General features: G+C 48.3%; 1 protein-coding gene across 1 annotated transcript in view; it reads right to left on the bottom strand.

Annotated features, from left to right (window-relative positions):
• Slx4 (SLX4 structure-specific endonuclease subunit) overlaps positions 1-21,846 on the bottom strand; it is a 28,112-nt gene that overhangs the window by 4,920 nt on the left and 1,346 nt on the right. Inside the window, exons 3-12 of the mRNA XM_028894877.1 lie at positions 20,421-20,648; positions 11,988-12,177; positions 10,986-11,198; positions 8,425-8,624; positions 7,986-8,302; positions 7,195-7,402; positions 6,742-6,827; positions 5,601-5,750; positions 4,823-4,989; positions 1,877-4,101 (exon numbers count right to left, since the gene is read on the bottom strand). Coding sequence (XP_028750710.1) covers positions 1,877-4,101; positions 4,823-4,989; positions 5,601-5,750; positions 6,742-6,827; positions 7,195-7,402; positions 7,986-8,302; positions 8,425-8,624; positions 10,986-11,198; positions 11,988-12,177; positions 20,421-20,648 — 3,984 coding nt within the window. The remainder of the gene's footprint in view (positions 1-1,876; positions 4,102-4,822; positions 4,990-5,600; positions 5,751-6,741; positions 6,828-7,194; positions 7,403-7,985; positions 8,303-8,424; positions 8,625-10,985; positions 11,199-11,987; positions 12,178-20,420; positions 20,649-21,846) is intronic.

Below are 21,846 nucleotides of genomic sequence, written 5' to 3'. Positions count from 1 at the left end.
TTCTGTGTCACCAGTGGCCCCTGTAGCAGAGCAGTGGGGTGATGGGGTCTCCGGTGATCCGCAACCCCTGAAGGCCAAGTGTGTCAGCAGCCCAGTGCCCTTGGGAATGTAGGAAGGAAGCAGCAGGTGCGTGGCCACGTGACTTCAGTGTGGTCCAGAGCCGCAGTCCTCTCCCCCTGCCTTTCTGACTGACTGAGAGGCGAGGGAAGTAAGACCCAGGGCGGGGCGGGGTCACACTTTTTGTCTGTGGTGCTGGAGCCCACCATGTATGCTAAGTACGCACTGTACTGCTAGTCTGCACACTAACTAGCCCATTGTTTTATTTTTAAAACACGAAATTGATATAAACAGTTTAAGGTGAACAGTGCAGTGCCACTTGGTATTTACTATCCCAGGCGTCCACCAGCTCCGCCTGGTCTAGACCCAAGGAGACCTTGTGCGCAGCAGCAGCCTGCCTCCCCCAGCCCCGGAACCTCCTGTCTGTGCTGGATTCTGCACACTGCACAGAAAGAAAAGTCAGTGACAATCTGCGATCGCTCCTGTCACCTTACCACCACATTTTAAATCTCGTGCATACAGCACATGGCCATCATTACCTTTCTCCTTTCCATGAGGAGCAACTTTCCACTGTGTGGACAGGTCGCACTCTATTAGCCATTCATCTACTGAAATACATTTGGGTTTCTCTCACCTGTGGGCTTCTGTGACTAGTGTCACTATGAAGGACTGTCTGAATCCCAGTTTTCAATTATTTGGGATAGACAGATGAGAACAGAATTTCTGGGTTCTATGAAATTACTCTTGTTTGCATGAGAGTGTGTGAGTGTGAGGGTGCACGTGGAGGTTTGTGTGAGTGTGTGTGTGAGTGTCAGGGTGCACGTGGAGGCCACAGGCCAACACTGGATGATGTTCCTCATGAGTTGTCCACCTTCTCTCCCTGGAACCTCGTCTGGGCCTGTCTGACAATTCTCCTAGGCTGGCTGACCGAGGAGCCCCACGGGTGTTCCTGTCTCCACCCCCCAATGCTGGCTTTTTATATGGGGTCTGGAGAGTCAACTCAGGCCTCCAGTTTGCACTTTCTCCCTAACTGTATATATTCTCTCTCTCTCTCTCTCTCTCTCTCTCTCTCTCTCTCTCTCTCTCTCTCTCTCTCTCTCTCGACAGGGTTTCTCTGTGTAACAGCTCTGGCTGTCCTGGATCTCTCTGTAGCCCCAGCTGGTCTCAAACTCACAGAGATCTGCCTGCCTCTGCCTCCTGAGTGCTGGGATTAAAAGTGCGTGCTACTATACTCAGCTTTTGTTTTTTTAAACAGGGTCTCATGCAGCCTAGACATGAAACTTGCTATACTGCTGATGATGACTTTGAACTTTTGACCCTCTGGTCTATCTCCCACGTGCTAGAACTACGGGCATGTGTCACCGCACCCAGGCTTGTATTTTTAAATCATGTGTGCACGGGTGCTGGACTGACTTTAAGGGCCCATGCATGCTACCACTGAGCTGTATCCTTAACCCATTATTGAACTTTTTAAGGAACCACACTTTGCCCAATCTTAAGGTACAACTGGGTGTTTGCTGACACTGTAACCTCTGGCTGCTGGTTCTGGAGGTGAGTTCACAGAAAGGAACTTTAAATAAGTGCATTAGTTGAGATACGGGCAGGCTTAGGAAATGATGACTTGCTAGTTTTGAAGTATATCCTAGGGAGCCAGCCACTTCTCTTTCTACTTTATAGGAGAGTCTGGGGGATAAAAGGAGAGGTCTTGCCCAGATGAGCCAGTCCTTCAGCATTGCTAGCCAGCTTTCCACCCCAGACCTCCACACCCTATCAGTGTAAACTGTAAGGACAAGATCTCTCAGGCCTCACGGCCACTCACTTGGCGTCTCTGGGCTGTCTGGCTTCTGAGCTCTGGCCCTCAGCATTTGGGCCACAGGCGGGGCCTCTGGAGAGTGTGGCTCTTCTTCATCCCAGTCATCCCACAGAGCTGGGCTCATGAAACTCAGTTTGCTACTCCCAGGAGAGGCATCCTGGGAAGCCTCTTGGGACTCTCTCAGGGCACCACAGCTTCCTCGGATGGGGGTGGTGCCCAGGAGCTCTGTGGAGTGGCAGTCACCGCCACGCAGAGCCTTCTGGGACTGATGGCTGGGACTGCTTGTGGTCAGGGGCCCAGTCTGCTCCAGATTCAAGTGGTCAATTGGAATTGGGGAGAGGGGCTCCTCCTGCCAACAGTGGTCACCCATGGGAAGCGGGGGGTCACCATCTAGCACAGGGCTGCTGCTTCCCTGATGAGAAGCCACCTCCTGCTCGTCATCACTGTCCCCAACTTCGACCACTTCATCAGCTGCAGCCTGGTTGGGCAGGCATGGCCTGGGTGATGAGTGTTTCTGGGGCCACCCGGTAAAATCGGGGGCAGGGCATGATGGCTGTAAAGAGGAGCGCTTGAGGCACCTGGGGTGCACACGGGAAGGGCTTCCGTAGGCCTGTCTTCCGCTCTCAGAAGTTCTTTGAGGCGCAGGCAGTTTATGCGGCATGATCACTGAGAACTTCTGGGCTGCTTCCGGCACAGCCCTGCGTTCTATGGGGGAAGGCCTGGGCGTGTGCTCCACAGTCTCATCTGATGGGCTCCTGGTCTGAAGGCTTAGGATTTGGGTCTGTGAGGAGCAATCACGGCTCTTGCAGGCCCCCGGAGTGGCAGGCACCAGCCAGGAGGTGTCTGTAGTGCTCTCCTCATCTAGACTGTTCTTCCGGCTGCAGAACAGCCAGGGGGCCTCTCTGCTTCCCAGAGAGGACTGGTTTCCCGGCTGCCCCTCCTCTTCCTTCTGCAGCCTGGCTTCTCTCTTTGGGGGGCTCTGGAAATGTTCTTGCTCTTCATCAACATCAATGACTGAAAACAGCTCAGAGGACTTGGGGCTAACTTCTAGAGCTTTCCTTCCTTCTGGGGACTCTTGAGGAACTAACTTTGTCTTGGTGTGCTCTAGTTCCAGCTCCTCGTCTGAATCTAGTAAAAGGATAATCTCGTCCTCTTTCTTTACATGATGCAGAGGATCCTGGGTCCTGGGACTCAAGGGATCAGGTACCGACTGGGTCAGGTCAATGGGTGGAGACTTTGCCGGGGAAATCAGGATGCTGTGATTTCTGCGTCCAGACATGGAACTACCTCGTTTACCTCTCTGGTGGCTTGGTTCCTTCAGGAAGGTAAGAATGCTACTGTCCCTGCTCTGCTTAGCTGGTGTAACTGGAGACAGTGAGCTTGGGGATGCCACCTTGGAAATGCTACTGTGGGACTGGGACACTGACGGGGACAAATCGCTTGTGTGATACAGGGGACGCCGTGACTGGCTGGGACCTCCACCTCCAGGAGGCTGTGACAGGAGGAAGCAGGGTGCCTGCTCCTCAGCGGGGGAAGGGGCCACCTCTGCCTCCCCGTCACCAACCGTGTCACTCTGCTCTTCATAGTCAGCTGTTACTTTTGAGAGTTCAGATGGTTCTCTCTGAGTTGATGCAAAGAGCTGTTTGTAGTCATGGGCCTTGGCTGGGTGCAAAGGTGAGCACTCTTTCCTCCTCACCCGCTGGCTCTCAGAAGGGCTACAGGAGCCGGGCTGGCCAGCTGCCTCCCTTAGTGCCTCCTGGGTCCCTGCTTTCCCTAGCCAGTCTGAGTGCTGGCCCTGGGGCGGAACGGAATCTCTCTCATTTTCCCAGAAGATGGGCCCAGGTGACTCCATTTGTTCTGTCCGCCTGTCACTCTGGGCACCTGCTAGGGAAGGCTCAGAAACAGGACTGTCCTCCGTGAGCTGGTTAGTGTCCTCATCTGTGTCTGCCATGCTCCCCCCCTGGAGCAGCTTCCTCTGAGTGGCTGCGAACTCATAAATTTCCTCCATTTCTGCTTCATTCACGTTTTCTCTGTCTTCTTCACAGACTTCAGGTTTCCACAAAGTCTCTGCTTCCTCCTCCTCATCTACCCACACTGACCTCAGGAGTTCTTGGAAATTCTCTGCTCTGCTTTCACAGTTCTCATTTTCCTTTTCCTCCTCTTCCTCTCCCTCCAAGTCTGTCATGACGGGCACTTGTTCACACAGGTGAGCAAGGTCACTCATACCAAACCTGCAAGAGGAGACACTATATTATCACTGCTCGGTACAGGACATCTGCTGCACCTGGGACTGGGGGCCAGAGCAGATCTCAGAAGAGGAACACAGACTGTCGCTTGTGGCCTCAGTTTCCCCTCGCTCAGGAATACACTCGGTCATAGCTCTAGCTGGCACCCGGGGTGCTGACGAAGTGAAGGTGTGTGTGGCTGACCGGCAACCTCAGCAGCACAACCAGGTAGCACTGAGAGTCACTCGGCCCCTGGGCCTGAGGGAGACCGCAGCAGACCACCTATCGGAAGGCTCTGGAACCCGGTCAGCTGAGCTGTTCCTTTCCAAAAGGCACTGGAAGAGTTACACAGCCTGGGATGGGTGAGGCTTTACCCTGGAGATTTGAGGAAGCGTGCCTGCCTGGTGCTTAGGTGACTCCTATGGGGACAATCGAGGAGCTACATGCTATGTCTGTGTCTGAGGTGCTGAGGCCACAGGCTGCCATCTCACCATGCCAAGTATAATTCTCCCCACCCAGCTCTTCATACCCCTGCAAGCGTCCATTCTAGCCAGTTCTCATGTGCTGCTCAGGGTTTGGGCTGCTATAAACTTGGGATTAAAAGATATAATGAAATTTTGACGGGCTCAGCCCTGACCTTTGGACAACCCTGCCTTGACCTGTCAGTCTCCCAATCCATGTCACCAACTCCAAAGGCTGTGGAGTATGAGGAAAGTACAATGCCAACCTTAGGGCTAGGGAACGCAGGTCAGGAGCTAGGCTGGGAGGCATGTCAGTGTCTGCCATGTAGAGATAGTTCAGAAAGGCCTGGGTGGCCTCAGAGCTCACATCGTTCAGCAGGATGCGCTGGGTCAGATCCCCATCCTCCACAGCAGAGAAGCCTTCAGAGTTTACCTGAAGGCAGGCAAACACAGAAGACTTATTATAACCTGGAGTGAACAATGGTTCATCTTTAGCCTCTCAGACAGCCTGAGATTCTGGGGGTGGGGGGCAGTCTTGTGTATTTTCTTAGCCAGATTCTGTAGTCTGGACCTTTGTTTCCAAAATCCTGTGGGGATGGATGTTTAAGGAATAGGTTAGTTCCACTTGACAGGTGTTTCATGTGCTCTAGGCATGTCTCACTTGGGCCTGTGGGTTGCATGAGTCCCAGGATAGAGATGAATATGGCCCACTACATTTGCAGATGAAAATACCGCACTGCAGGATTAAAGGCTGGACACTCTGGTGTCTAGAATTGTCTGACAAAGAATGAGTGATCTGCGGGATTCCTACGTGGTGGCTTAAGCTTGTAATCTCAGCACTTAGGAGACAGAGGCAAAAGGGTCCCAAGGTCTAACAGAGAGAGAGAGAGAGAGAGAGAGAGAGAGGGGGGGGGGGAGAGGGAGAGAGGGAGATTGGGAGAGTCCACAATGATGCAAGTACTAGCAGAGGAAGAAGGAAAACTTTCTTTCTGGAAAAAAAGGGAGAGAGAGGAGGTGAAGGCCGCCAGCACCCTGTGTACTTACATGCTGAATAAGAAGTGGACATCGGGCATAGAGAACAAACTTGTGGGCATAAAAAACCTCTCCGCTGTCAATCTGGAACTGGACATCACTTAGGTGTGGATTGTTGACCATTGCCCCAAAGTCAGATATCAGCAACCCTAGAGAGGTGAGCTGTAACAGGAGGAGAAAAAGAGCTGTCAGTCCCCTCGTGGCTTTCCGAACTGCCCATGACAGGGTGCTACAGGGCCAGGACCATGCTTTTCTCTCCAGGATGTGCACATACAAGGGACGAGGTTCCATCTCTGGGCTACATTGAGGACGGTGGTGGCGCATGCCTTTAATCCCAGCACTTGGGAGGCAGAGGCAGGCGGATCTCTGTGAATTTGAGGCCAGCCTGGGCTACAGAGTGAGTTCCAGGAAAGGCACAAAGCCACACAGAGAAACCCTGTCTCGAAAAACCAAAAAAAAAAAAAAAAAAAAAAAAAAAAGACCTCATCAAACCAGAATGGCAAATGCTAGTTTCTTTCTCGGGTTCCCTATAATGGTGTGTGTTCCCTGACCTATGGTAGGAGGGACAGTGGTTGATAAAGATGTCCTCACAGCCCCTAAGTACTGCATGTACACACCAGGATGCCTGGTTCTCAGAGTAGCCTGGTGCAAAAGACCAGGACCCTGAGCCCAAGCTCTTCAGGAACCCAATACTTCCTAGCTACATGCAGGGACATCAAGACGGTCCTCTGCATAAAGGTGTTATGGAATAACACCCACTTTATGGAATACCATCTTCCAGGCCATTCATTACCAACAGAGTATACGGGGTTGTTAGCTGGAGCCCACTCCATAATCCATACACACAAGGGGCCCAGTGGGTTCCTAATGAATGACGGAAATCACCGGAAACAAGCACACAGAACAGATGCCTGGATGTGGCAGTCACGCAGGGTGGCAGTGATCTCTGGACTTATCATCAAAGCTGGCTCTGAGAACTGGCTGCTGAGGAAATCCACCGTGTCCAAGAGGAGCAATGACCCAGAAGAGGAGACAGGAGGCCTGGGACTCGCAGCTCCAGCAAGGGTTGTCAAGGTATGTCATTTGGGAAACAGACCACAGAGCCAGGGCAGCCTGGCAAGTGAACTTGCAGAACACAAGTCTTCACACTTACTGAGGCGTGGTCACTCCTCTGAAGGGTCTTCTTAGACGGCAGGACAAATCCAGTCGGTGGAAGGCTGCTGGGTCCCAAGTCCAACCCTGAGAGGAGGATTTACAGATTAAAGGGATGTCACCTCCCAAGCAGGCAGTGTCAACTCTACCCTTGGCTGGACATGTTATTTGAGGGTATCTTCACTTAAAGTAACCCTCCCCCAGTTATGTCTACCATCTCCCTAACAGGGAAGCAGAAGGATTGTAAAACAGACAAGATTAGCCCAGGAAGCTCTGCCTGGGCTAGTTTAAGGAAGACTGTGAGACACACATGTTCTTGAGGAAAACACGAAAAACACCTTACACTACATTCTCCACTGGACTGGGATGAGCATGGAGCCCACCAGCAGCCCATGCACTAGTCCCAGCCCCTCAGACTGCATAGGCAGACCCACCACCTCACCCAGTGTCTCACCTGCGGGTACTCCCAGACTGCGGGACCCTGGGCTGGCACTCATCCCCTCCACGGCCAAGTCCACAAGATTTTGAAGAGCTTGGTGCTCCCTCTGACTGGAGGACAGCAACTGGCTCTCGGGGCTGTGGCTCACAGGAGGGCCGCTGTGGGAGGCAGGTGGCCTTTGTGTACTTGGCTCTCGCTGTTTGGGCAGTGATAGCTCATGTTCCTGAAAGAAGTTAAAAAGCTAGTGACTGTTATTGTCAACGACACACTCTGCCGCAGCCACCCTCCACATTCACAGCTACATCTAAAACTGCAGACAGGACAGGGCCCTCAAGGGGGGCCAGGAGCAGCCCCAGAAACCCGCAGTGTTGGCAGCTTCTGCCATGGCTCAGGTCTACCTGATGCCTCCCAGTGTGCAGAAGAAGGGTCCCCTGGAGCTGGTGGCCCACTTCATGTCATTTAAATGACCATGGCTGGTGAACACCAATGCAGGACCACCTTTAGCCAACTGTCTGAAGTATGCATTCAGGAACTAGGTTCCAAGGCTATCTCAGACGATTTACTAGCTGGGCAGGGGTGGGCCTGAACTTCACATTTTAAATAAGCTTTCCAGGAATGTGCTAAATTTGGGGGGGGCCAAAGTCCTTTTCCTTAACAGAAGTGCCACTGAGTTGCTACAGAGAGACATGAGGAACAGCCAATGCCTCTGCTGCGTCCTCCCTATTCCACTCACTGGACTTTTCCTCACACAGCCCCGCTAACTGCTCTTTTTACCTAGCCCATGTGTTAGGAGGAGCAGGGCTCACCTTGGGAGGCCGTCGGGGCACAAGTGGAGGAACCAGGCCTGCTGTGTAGAAGGTCTCCTCAGCCCGGGCTCCTGTGAGGGCACTGCACTCCCACAGAAAATTCTGCTTTCCGGCAGGCAGCTGCAGACGCCAGCCGGCATGCTCCAATTCTTCCTTTAAAATCTTGCTGGCAGGAAGTGGTGGGGTGCAGGACAGTTCCACTTCCTCTGACAGGAGCTGGGCGACACGATCCTCAATCTGTCTACTTGTGGTCTCAGAGTCCTGGGTTAACAACTGTGGGGGACACACCGGGGGTCTCTTCCTGCGACTTTTCTTCTCTAGAGATAAACAGAAGTGACTCAGTCAGAAGTGCTCCGACCGCTCATCCCAGCAGCTGCACAACCGTCAACCAGCAGCCGGGCACCAAGCTCTCCCCGGCCTCTGCTCCAGCCACATGTACCTGATCCTAGCCTTATCTTCTCAGAAAAAGCATTTTCCAGTCTGAGCAGGGGCACCGGTGGACACTGCTCCATCTCAGAGCGAGACAGAGCCATGGCCACCAGCAGATCTTCAGATGGAGCCTCGGGCTTATTGACCTTCCACCTCTTCTGTGGCTCCTTCTTGGTGGCTCCTTTCCGTTTCAAACCTCCAACATGGTTGCTGAAGTTAAAAGATAGCCACAGAGAAAGGTCAGCAAGTGCCTCTGATTCTGGGCCTCTTCTGTCTTACAGGAAACAGAAGAGATGGACGCGTCTGCCCCACTGCAGTGAGCCAACAGTCACCTGGGCTTTCACTGTCCATTCTATCCCTTGTGAGCTCATTCATCCAAACCCAGAGAGTCAGCACAGTCCATGCACGGGGGGCCTGGGTTCTTTCTTGGCCATCAGATGTGGCTAAACCCTTGTAGTCTATAGCTCCAAGTAGGCTCTCTGTAGCCAACAAGTTCTGCCCATTGAAACTTCAGATGGCCCCAAGGCAGTCCTGGCCCCACAGATCCTTCCCCTCCTTCAGAACTACAGCAGCACCTCTATCCAAGGCCCCAAAGACAAGGCCCCCAGACTCTGCTGCCGCCAAGCAGCTGTCCTGAGAGCTGGCGGCTCTGCCTTCCACAAGGCTTGCGCGCAGGCCTCTCTGGCTGGAAAGGAAACCCTCAGCAGCTGGGCTAGGAGGAGCAGGGAGCAACTCTGAGCCTGCCCTGCAGCCTCTGTCACAACTCAGGCTCCTGCCAAAGCTCATGCTCTCCCTACCCAGGGAAAGTCGGAGACTCTTAGGTGTGGCCTTGGAAGATGTAAACAATCCCAAACTCAGCCAACCATAGGCAAGAGAGAGGCGTGCCAGCCAGCAGCCGGAAGTAGGCATGAAGAACAGCGCTGATGCTGCACCCAATGCCACAGGCAGGCTTGGGCTCGGAGGAAGCATGTAAGGAGTGTGGAGGGCAAGAAGACACTCAGACCAGCATGGTGCTCTAGCATGAAATGCTGAATATTCCAAAGTCCAAATACCTCGGCTTGGTCTCAGCAGAGGAACATTCAAAGCGCCCTTAGGGGAGGTCCAAAGTTCCTTGAGGATGTTCAATTCCCTTAACCTTCTACTCACCAGTCTTCTAGAAGGACCCATGTACATGTAGTTTCACTATTTGGAGGCATTTTAAAAGTATACATGTTTGGTCTGTGAGACAAGCAATAGATTAAATGTTTAAGGTCTCAAGGCTTCCTGCCCTACAATGCTAGTATGGATATACTGAATGTAGGTAGACTCCCTGGCTTGGAGAACCTCCTCTGCCCGCTGTGATCTCAGCTGTGGCCCAGCCCAGCAACTGATAACTCATGTGCAAGGCAGTGACTAGGATAAACAGCTTCCCACAGAAGCCTGGTGCCCACGCTACCTCCATTCCCTGTGAAGCTGGGGTCAATCTGGATGTACTCAGCTCAGGGACAGGGAACAGAGCTGACACTCTTGCTTGCATGCCTGGCGTCTGCATGTTGAGGACTGCTTCCCGGCTGTTAGGGGAGCCTCCTATTTTAATATATAAGCATTCCTTCATGCAATTAAAAAATACATTCTTAGTTAGGGGAAAGAGTGGGGGTGAATATGAACAAAAAACATGGTGTGGGATTCTCACGGAGTAGTATACAGTCTTACAGTTCTGCCTAGTCAACTTTTTGAACCGGGCTGAATAATTTGACATTTAATCGTATGAAAATGAAGCTGCACTAAGATAGAAACCTGCCGCACTGGTTGGCATGTATGGCCAATCTGCATGCTATCCCTCCATACTCGATCAGAGAAATGGAACTCTTCGGTGTTTCAGTGAGAAGCTCTCTTCCCAGAGCTTTCACTTATGCCCTTTGCTAGCTCTGCTCCAACCCCCACCTCTGGCCCTCTCCATTAACCAACATCTGTTGCTGGTTGTGGCTGAGCATATTAAGCCAAGTGTCTTAATTTCTTCTTCTGCACATCAGTCCCCTGAGGATGCCGTACTTTACTGTTAAATATCTGAGTGGTTATATGCCGAAATATTGTCCAACAACTCATTCTGTTTGTTTGTAAAGACGCCAGTGTTCCTGTCTTTCTGACATTTAAATATAAGCAAAGCATATGGAATCATAGCACTGGAATCAGAGGTTATCTATTGCAATTGAGAAAACAAGACAAAACAAAATAAACTCAAGGCACAAAAGAGAAAGAAAGAAAGAAACCTGCTGCACAAGCAAGACAGGGAAGTGAAGCAAATACCAAAATTCTGAGATGCTCTAGAGCGGTCGGTCACTGCAGGATATGGGACTCGCAACATCGAAGGAAGGCCCTCAAGGAAGCAGTGGCAATTCTCAGCATGGGTGGCCCCATATGCATGCAAAATCCTTGTGCTCCTTAATCCTTTCTCGACCGTGTCCAGTGTCCTTAAATGTCTCATGCCAGAATCCACGAGAGAGCTAGTTCTCTTCAACACTATAAAAAGCTTTTCAGTGAAAGCCTAACTGGAGTGAAAATCCCATTATTTGGTTTCTTCATCTGTCTTACCTGGGTACCAGAGGGCCGCTGCCCACCTCGGGCTGAGCTGTCTGTAGCCTCACAGCCTGGAGCAGGAGCTGGGGACACACTTCCATCTTCACTGCGCACTGCTTCAGATGACTGATTCGGCTCTTGGAGGTGAGGAACGGTTTACCACATATTGGGCAGTCAGGGATCTGAGGTGCAGCAGGCCTCAGTGCCTTTTCTGCCTCATCAAGACACCTGCAGAAAGTCAGTAAATACAGAACAACCCTGTCAAGTAACATGGACTATAGCAAATGCTTGCTCTACATCGACATGTAAACATTCCCCAAAAGCCGATCCCCTCACACCTGCATGTCTCCTGGCAGTCAGCCTCAGACACTAACTTTAGGTATGTGTTAGCAAAGGTGTCTAAAGAAATGGAGGGCGGTCAACACAGACTACCTTACAATCCAGCAATTTCAGTCCCGAGTATAAGCCCCGAGGAAATGAAAACATGAATTCAAACACAGCCATGAAACACATGTTCACAGACAGCAGCTCGACTGTGAAATCCACAGGGTGGAAACCCACGTGTCTGGCAGTGGATGAAAGAGTAAATATGTGTTCTACCCCACTAAAAAGATGCTGTTGGGACATGACACACTGACACACAGCACAGAGATGAGCTCTGAAAACACGGTTAAGTGGAGGGTGGACACAAAAGGACAAGTACTGTGTGATCCCACGTGAGTGCCCAGGAAGCAGTTGTCAGGAGACTGAGGAAGGGGACAGCACACAGTGACCTGCAAGGGGAAGGATGTTCCCTATGGAGGAGGTGGAAGTAATCCAGAACCGAGGGTGGGGGCAGGCGCATGAAAGCCAAGCCTTGTGCCCTTCAAGTGGACGGAACATCCTGAGGCTTCTAGAAAGAGGGGTACACTAGTGACACTGAGGTGCTGTCCTCATGTAAGGCATCAACATTCCCACTGGAGGTGACCTGGAATTTGGTCACTGGCACACAGCAAGGGACGCCCTTGCTGCTCCTACCTGTTCACATGCTGCTCCCTCCGGGTCACATTCATTGCTGAGAGGTTTTTCTGACACATTTGGCAGAAGAACAGCCCCTTCTCCTCCAAGCTGTCATGATGTGAAGACGCTTCTTCCCTTCTGAACTCCTGCTCCAAGGCCAGGGCCACAGCAGCATCGCTGTCTGCGGCAGGGAGCCTGGGCTTATACTCTGTGGAGAAGCACCCAGGGCCATGACAACAGACAGGCTCCATGACCTCTTACCCTGCTATCTTGTCTACAGTAGAGGATCATGGGCACTAGGCAAAGCACAAAGAAACTAAAACCCAGCACCACTCTGCAAGCCCATTTACAGGGGCACCGCCCGGGAGAGTGTGGGCACTGGGCAGGGCACTCTTGGAACGGCTCTTTCCATCCGTTACTGTCATACAGGTTACCTGAAGCGTGTCAAAATGCAGGCTTTGCTGTGCCGATTCCAGCTTGGGACTCTGCATGTCTAATGCCGACGACCCCTTACTAAGTGTAAAAGAATCAGGGCAGTGTGGCAAATGGATGGAACTAGAAAAAATCATCCTGAGTGAGGAAACCCAAACCCAGAAAGACAGTCATGGTATGTACTCACTCATAGGTGGATTCTAGATATAAAATAAAGAACAATCAGACCACAACCCATAGAACCATGGAGGCTATATATATAGTATGGAGGTCCCTAGGACAACTGTGGCTTATAATAAATTTCGGTTTTACTCAATTATTGAAAAAAAATAGCCAAATGAATGGAAACACATGAACTATGAACCAAAGGCTGACGGGCCCCCAGCTGGATCAGGCTTTCTGAATAGGTGAGACATTTGATTGGCTTGATCAGTTTGGGAGGCAACTAGGCAGTGGGACCGAGTCCTGTGCTCATTGCATGAGTTGGCTGTTTGAAACCTGGAGCTTATGCAGGGACGCTTGGCTCAGTCTGGGAGGAAGGGCCTGGACCTGCCTGGACTGAGTCTACCAGGTTGATCGCAGTCCTCGGGGGAGGGCGTGGGAGGGGGGGAGAACAGGGGAACCCGTGGCTGATATGTAGAACTGAATGGTATTGTAAAATAAAATAAAAGGAAAAAAAAAAAAAAAAAGAATCAGGGCAGTGTGAACCACCTTTGACGGTCAAGTCTCCTAGTAGCAGCTGACCAAAGGATGGAGTGATTCTGGTCTTGAGACAGTTCAAAAGGTGGCCTGTGATATTTCTGAACAGACCCCTGGACTCACAAAGAAGGTGCCCTGGGAACTTCACAACTCTCAAGCCCTTGAATATTACTTCATTATGCCACTCTTGTCACAAGCTCAAACCCAGCACATCTTCATTTCGGTGCATTATTTCTTTTGTGATATTAGAGATCAAACCCCAGGGTCCACATATGAGAAACCACTGAGCTACAGCCCAGCCCCAGCTCCTCTTTTTCCTAAACAGAGATGGTGTGTATTACTTCCTGCCACCACATATCATAAGGACAGATGACTCAACGAGACATCCAATCATTGTGCCTGAGAATCCTTAGGGCTCTCAAAGTGAAGACAGCAAATACGGGACCCAGAGATCCCATTGTTAATTAGCTGTGGATCCCCCATTAGTGTTTCTTCCTAATCCTTTACTTTAGAATGAGCACACATGTTGCCCCCAACTGGATCAGGCCCTCTGAATGGGTGAGACAGTCGATTGGCTTGATCTGTTTGGGAGGCAACTAGGCAGTGGTACCAGGTCCTGGGCTCGTTGCATGAGTTAGCTGTTTGAAACCTGGGACTTATACAGGGACGCTTGGTTCAATCTGGGAGGAGGGGACTGGACCTGCCTGGACCGAGTCTACCAGGTCGATCTCAGTCCTCGGGGGAGACCTCGATCTGGAGGAGGTGGGAATGGGGGGTATGCTGGGGGGAAGGGGAGTGGGGCAGGAAGGGAGAGAACAAGGGAATCTGTGGCTATTATGTAGAACTGAATAGTATTGTAAAATAAATAAATAAAGAATGAGCACACATGCATGTGCACATGTATGTATGTGGGGAGGCACAGGTTGATACTGGGTGTCTTCCTTGATCACTGTTCACTTAGTTTACTGGGGGCAGGGTTTCAGCTAATCCAGCTAGCGAGTTAGCCCCAGGGATCTCCTGTGTCGGTCTCCCCAGCCCTGGATTACAGGTGGGCCTCATACGTCTCAGCTTTCATGTGGGTGCTGAAGATCCAACTCCGGTCCCTGTGCTTGTGTGGCAAGCACTCTATCCCTTGATAGAACCCCTTCTTTTCCTTCTGTACACATTCACCAGTGATGAAGATCAATGCTGCTTACAGGATCACCTGACATTACGAGCCAACAGGAACTCAAAATCACAGCCCCTTTCAAGAGTGGATGCCAAGCTGTTTAACCCAGAGCTGGCCAGACCTCCGATTCACTTACAGTGCCCTATAATACAAGGGGAAGGAGAAGTGCTGTGGGATGTCTTTCTGCATGGTGTGAATATGTGTTGCTCTCACTGGTTGATAAATAGAGCTGTGTGGCCAGTGGTGATGCAGAATAAGGTTAGGTGGTACATTCAAACTGAAGACAGAGATGAAGAAGTGGAGTGAGAGAGATGCCAGCCCGCTGCCCAAAGAGCAACAAGACGCCAGCAGACTGATAACACCATGGCCACGTGGCAGCACATAGATTAACAGATATGGGTTAATTTAAGATGTAATAGCTAGCTAGCAAGAAGCCCAAGCCATAGACCAAACAGTTTATAATTAATATTAAGCTTCTGAGTGATTATTTACAAGTGGCCACAGGATTGTGAACTGGTGGGAAGGACACAGAAGAGCTTCTGGCTACGGAGAAGAGATGAAAGGATGCCATAAACAAATAACCAAGCAAATCCAAAATGTGGCAAATTATGAGCCCATTAACTGCTCTGCACTTTTCAAAAGTTAATGTACAAAAAACCTTGAGAACTATTCTACAATCTGAACTAAAGAGATTTTATTCAGAGCTGGGTAAGACATTCAAGCCTATAATACTAGTATCAGGGATGGGTTAGCAGCATTAGGACTAATGCTGGGGTGTCGTTCTGTGTGCTGTGACTGTTGCTCTGATTGATTGATAAATAAAACACTGATTGGCCAGTAGCCAGGCAGGAAGTATAAGCGGGATAAGCAGAGAGGAGACTTCTGGGAGGAGGAAGGCTGAGTCAGGAGATGCTGCCAGCCACCACTGCCATGAGAAACAAGGTGTAAGGATACTGGTAAGTCACAAGCCACATGGCAAGGTATAGATTTATAGAAATGGGTTAATTTAAGATATAAGAACTAGTTAGCAAGAAGCCTGCCACGGCCATACAGTTTATAAGTCACGTAAGTATTTTACTTGGGTCTGAGTGGCTGCAGGAGCTGGGTGGACACAGGAAAACTCCAACTACAAATGGTGCCCAACGTGGGGCAAGAGTTTCCACCTAAAACCTGAGAAAGAAGATTCTAAAATGGAGCTAAAAACAGCTTCCTAGTTGTCTCTCTCAAGTTAGCCACAGCCTGCAGGCTTGAGCTACTCTATGGCAGGTTTGTGGTGTGCGGGCTTGACCTACAGTATGGCGGAAATGAGGCATCTGTGTGGGAGCCCGTTCTCGGGTTCCTCATGGCTTTACCCAGCAGGTCTGAATAGAGGATGATCAGGACTACGGGCCTGAGTGCAGGTGTCTGAGATGGCCTGCACTTGGCTGTGCTGGGGGAGGAGGTCTTTTGCTCCACCCCTTGGTGTCTCTATAAAAACCCTGAACCAGAGACAGTCGGGGCCCGTTGGGATAGGTTCCAGGCCCTCTCGAGGCTATCCTTTATTTTCTGTTTATCTCTGCAATATTCTCCACAATAAATCCTTCTATCTTATTTCCTGCTGATTGCACTCAAGAAAACTCTGGGGAACTGTGGGGGTGGTGGGTAAACACCCTACACATCTGCAAGCCACACATTACACTTTGTGGTCGCTTTAGCCTTTGCTAGTACAGACATTAAAAAAAAAAAATGGAGCCGGGCGTGGTGGCGCACGCCTTTAATCCCAGCACTCGGGAGGCAGAGCCAGGCGGATTTCTGTGAGTTCGAGGCCAGCCTGGGCTACCAAGTGAGCTCCAGGAAAGGCGCAAAGCTACACAGAGAAACCCTGTCTCGAAAAAACCAAAAAAAAAAAAAAAAAAAATGGGCTACACACTGCTTGATAGAAGATAGACTCACTGCTTCTGAGAGTTTATGGTACACATGGCTTCCAGATTCAGTGCTGGCGGTAAATGTACCACCACCATGTTGGAAAGCTGAAGTGGGTAGAGAATGCTACAGTTTAAAGCAATAGATTCACAATAAGACAGATTCAGATGGGATAAACCTCTAAATGATTTACAATGTGTGTAAAAATGTACATAGGCTTGAAAGAGAAAAAAAAGTAATATATGCAGTTATATAAAGAAATAGTTTTGATATGTTGCTTTGGAAAGGAGGCTCTGCTTTTGTTTCCACAGAAAGCAAGAGGCTATGGATTTGTTCCAGATTAAGATACATCAGGTATGCCGGGCAGTGATGGCGCACACCTTTAATCCCAGCACTCAGGAGGTAGAGGCAGGCGGATCTTTGTGAGTTCGAGACCAGCCTGGTCTACAGAGCGAGATCCAGGAAAGGCTCAAAGCTACACAGAGAAACCCTGTCTTGAAAAACCAAAAAAAAAAAAAAAAAAAAAAAGATACATCAGGTTTGTCCAGCCAAGATCCCCTGAAAGGTCTCCGAATGACACCATGACCTAGATGATCCAACATCCAGAACGGTTTCAAGGCAACTTGGCTAAGACAATACAGCCTCACGGACTACTCCATAATCCTAAAATTTTCTTTATGTCCCCATAAGAATACAGTGCCCTCATCCAGCAGGAAGTAGTATGAGAAGCTATGCCCAAATTCCCAAATACACCAAGCTGGCTTTGGAAAAGGAATTGGCTCACTCCTTCTCTAAACCCAATCATATTGCTAAAAGAAAAAGTTGAGAGATTCTTCTGTTCAATATCAAAAGAGCCCTCTGATGTGGGACAGAGGAAAACCAATATTCTTATTTAAAACAGGTTGATTATAAATACGATCTCTTTCTAAAGAAGAAAAGGAGATAGTATAGGTAGGATAGGATGAAAGGGTAGATTAATGAACCTACTTTTAAAGAGCAACAACTTGTTTAGAAATGTTTTACATTGCTATGGATTTTAGTTTATTGATACAAATATAAAGTTAATTTTGTTATAATATATATATTTCTACTCTTGTTTAAGGTATTATGTTTATGTAATTCATTTAAATTTTAATGGATAATTAAATACAGATTAACAATTAGTCTTCTATGATAGTCAAATTTATAGTCATTTTCTAATACATAGATATATTTTAGATAGGTAGTCTTCAAACACTTCAAAGACCTACAGAATATGGAATTTAAAATGTTTTAAAATTTTAGACTTTCTGGACAGTGAGACATGTCTGCTCCTGGCAGCACTGATTTACTTCAGAGAAAAGGAAGATGGGCATTGAAGACACTCTATATGGAGTTTATCTTCTTCTTGGCAAAAATAGCCATTTGAGCAAGAAACTGTTCTTGCCTGGACTGCTTGATCAACTGAACATGCAGGACCCATAGGAAGGTGATCACTGAACTTTGCTTGGCAAACGGTCCTTCAGATTCCTACTTCACAGAGGAAACTGCCAGACATTCTGCAGGACACAGAGAGAAGTGACTGAGAGACTCTAGGCCTGTGGGCTGAAGACAGATGCCCCAACTTTACAAAGGAACATTAGATGACTGTCCAGGCTGCCAGCTGTCTCTGTCTACTTTCGCAAGACTCCCAAAAGTTGCTTGCGTCCTTCTCCCATTTCTCAGGTAATATTATATCCTTCTGAGGTCTTTGATGTAGTTGAAGACTAGGTAGTTATAATTTCCTTAGTTATGATAAAAGATAAGTTAGATATGAAAACTTAGACTCACAAATGTAAGATAGATAGGATATTTTCTTTAATTTTGCCAAACACAAATAGACTAGATATAATAACTATAATTCTTGCTTGATAATTATTTTGTTATAGGTAATTTTACTATGTTAAAGTTAAAACTTTTCTTTTTGAAAAAAAGAAAAGGGGAAGCGCTGGGGATGTCTTTCTGTATGCTGTGAATGTGTTGCTCTGATTGACTGATAAATAAAATGCTGATTAGCCAGTAGCCAGGCAGAAAGTATAGTATAGGCGGGATAAGCAGAGAGGAGAATTCTGGGAGGAGGAAGGTTGAGTCAGCAGATGCTGCCAGCCGCCGCCATGAGAAGCAAGATGTAAGCCAGAAGCCACATGGCAAGATATAGATTAATAGAAATGGGTTAATTTAAAATATAAGAACTAGATAGCAAGAAGTCTGCCACAGCCATACAGTTCATAAGTAATATAAGTCTCTGTGTGTTTTCTTGGGTCTGAGTGGCTGCAGGAGCTGGGTAGACACAGGAAAACTCCAACTACAGATTGACCCTGAGTTAAGTTGGTTTACACAGTGAATTCTAGAGCTACACAGAAAAATCTTGTTTGAATCCTACCCCAAAAAAACTGTTGGAGCTAAAGCAATATGCAACACGTCAACTTTGTTCAGGAAAAAGCAAGCTACAAGAGATAGCTTGGACAACTGGGGAACTGCTATGAAGTTAGATAAAATGATGGAGTTGCGCCTATGTGAGAAAATCTAAGGGTCACACCATCACTGACATCATTGATACATGTAGAGACACAAAATACATAAGGCAGGAGCATTTGGAACTATTTTGGGTCTAGTCTGCTGCCCAATTCCAGAATCATGAACAAAGCTAATTAAAATGTGAAAAACAAGCTGGGTGGTGGTGGCATACTCATTTAATCCCAGCACTCAGGAGGCAGAGGCAGGCAGAGCTCTCCGAGTTCAAGGCCAGCCTGGTCTACAGAGTAAGTTCCAGGACAGCCAGAGCTACTCGAGAAACCAAAAAAAAAAAAAAAAAGAGTGAAAAACTACATGCCAAAAAGTATGTGTGTGGCTAAATGTTACAACTGTTAGATCTAGGTAGAGTGCATAAGCTGCAGTTCTCAACCTGTGTTTCATGACCCCTTTGGAGATGCACATCAGATATTTACATTAGGATTTGTACCAGTAGCAAAATTAGTTATGAAATAGCAACAAAATAATTTTATGGTTGATGGTCACCGCAACATGAGGAACTGCATTAAAGGGTTGCAGCCTTAGGAAGGTTGAATACTGGCATACAAGAAGATTTCTTGTAGGTTTTTTGTTATTTTGTTTTGATTTTTGGTGTGTGTGTGTGTGTGTGTGTGTGTGTGTGTGTGTGTGTGTGCTGCACACATGTGTGGAGGCCAGAGCCAATGTCAGGTGTCTTCTTCCATTGCTTTCGACCTTTCCAGGGATCATCCTGTCTGTCTCTCCAGTGTTAGGATTACTGTGTGCACCACCACGCCCAGCTGTAGATGCTGGGGATTTGAATTCAAGTCCTTGTGCTTACACAGAAAATACTTTACACACTGAGCCATTTTCTCAGCCCCTACTGTGGTTTTAAAAAACAAACAAAAAAACTTTCTATAAAAAAATAATTTCACAGTAAAAAGTGGGGAGGGGAATGAGAAGGGAGGGAGGAAAGAGGAAACAAGACCATGTGAGAAGCCCAGTAAGAAACTGGGAGCTAGAGAGACAGTTCAGCAGGAACCAGTATAGTGCTCTTGCAGAGGACCGGAGTCTGGTGACCGGGTCCCATGTCAGATAGCTCACAACTGCCTTCAACTCTAGCGCTGGGGGACCCAACATACTCTTCTGTGCTGTACAACAATCCTTTTGTACACTGTGAAGATTTATCACTCAGACTGGTTTAATAAAGAAGCTGACTGGCCAACAGCTGAACAGGATAAAGTCAGGCAGGAGAGCCAAACTGAGAATGCTGGGACAAAGAAGGGCAGAGCTGGGGAGCCGCCAGCAGACGCAGAGGCATGCCATACCGAGAAAAGGCGCCAAGCCACGTGGCAAAGCATAGATAAGAAGTATGAGTTAATTTAAATGTAAGAGTTAGCTAGTAACAAGCCTGTGCTATTGGCCAAGCATTTATAATTAATATTAAATTTCTGAGTGGTTATTTAGGTGTAGCTGCTGGCATAGGAAAACTCCACCTACACTTCGGGCCTCCACAGGCATCTGCATTTCCATGTACATAGCCCCACACAGACACATACATATGCATAATTAAAAATAATAAAATAAATGTTATAGGGGCATTCCATCCTTTGGCTAGCTCCAATGAGGTTGAGATAAACATCAGACAAAGAAACTGTATACAGAAATGAAGCAAACAAGGTTTCTTGTTTCCCTTTCTTATACACTGCTTTGTCTTAGAAAGCAGAACATGCTCACCATACCGTTTTCTACCACCATCTCCTCTCGAGGGCTGCTTGGGGCATTTTCTTCCAGTGTGGTCTTTAGGGAAGACTCTTCTGAAGCATGTCTCAAGCGCTCAGGGTCTGCTCTCTTGAACTGCTTCATCCGCTGGAGAACCAGCTCCGAGGCTCTGGGTTGGGAGAGGCTTGGCACACCAGTCGTAGTGAGACGGGATGGGAGGGGCTGGGAGCCGCCACTGGGAGCACTCTCTGGCAAGGAGGAAAATATTCACAGCGTTTGTTCTACAGGTTTGACTCAAATTTCCAAAATGTCCTTTCCAGTCAGTTCCGGTTTGACCTGACCTGTATGAACAGGACCTGTCTGTTCACTCGCTATGGCGAAGAGACATGTATCAATGGCAGGAAGGTCCTGGGTTCATCAATGGCTTGTGGTTCACTTGGGGGGTGACGAAAATGCTCTCAAGTTAGATAGTAGTGGTGGTGGTTGCACAACTCTAAATGTACTAAAAACACTAAACTGTACACTTTAAGAGTAAAATTATGTAATATGAGTAATATCTCAATAAAGCTCTTATTAAAGAAATACCAATGACAAGTGCTTCTCTCTTTCTAGACTGATTCTTTAACTTGAGATTCATCTATGGCCTTCCATAGAGACTGAGGAAACCCTGAAGCTACAAACCTATTTCACACATATGCACGTGCAAAGCACATGGAGCTTTCACCAGCTGCACAAAGGGAGCATGAATGCCCAGAATGCCTGGGCAGCACTGCGCATTCCTTCAGTGGTTTCCAGGGGCTCAGGCTTTGCCACCACTGCTGAAAGACTCGGCACCCGCACTAGAAAAAACTGTCTTTAGGATAAAGAAGAGAAGGTGAGGAAATCAGAAAACGCATCATACATCATAGGTGCAAGGCTGGTTTTCAGTTCTGTGTGAAGAGGGTATGTCATCCTCATACAGCAGAGGATGCCAAGGACAACAGGGCAGGGAACTTGAACCTGTAATGCACCCTCTGAAAGCCTCCTCTGCCTAACCAAATTGGCTGGCCCATTCCAACTTACCTACCTTAGAATTAATTCACAAAAATACTAACAGCACCATTATTTTTATGCTGACATGACTACTGTCAACCACATAAACATTTATGAAAAACAGAGCATGGAGCTTTTTAAAAAAATAATAACCATTTATTTACTTTTATGTGCAGATAGTTGTGAGCTGTCATGTGGGTGCTGGGAATTGAACCTGAGTCCTCTGGAAGAACAACAACCAGTGCTCTTAACCACTGAGCCATTTCTCCAGCCCTGAGCACAGAGCTCTTAAACATACTCATAGAAAATTCACCAAGGGACACAGACATTGGATTGAGCAAATTATGGTCCGAGGGCTATCCATGTTTTTGTAAACTTTTACTGGCACAAGGCTACACCCATTCACTTCCTATC

The sequence above is a fragment of the Peromyscus leucopus genome, chromosome 8b (assembly GCF_004664715.2).
Source record: "Peromyscus leucopus breed LL Stock chromosome 8b, UCI_PerLeu_2.1, whole genome shotgun sequence".
In the NCBI taxonomy this organism is placed as follows: domain Eukaryota; kingdom Metazoa; phylum Chordata; class Mammalia; order Rodentia; family Cricetidae; genus Peromyscus; species Peromyscus leucopus.
Note: the sequence above shows the minus strand (reverse complement) of the source record. Positions and strands in the feature narration are given on the sequence as shown.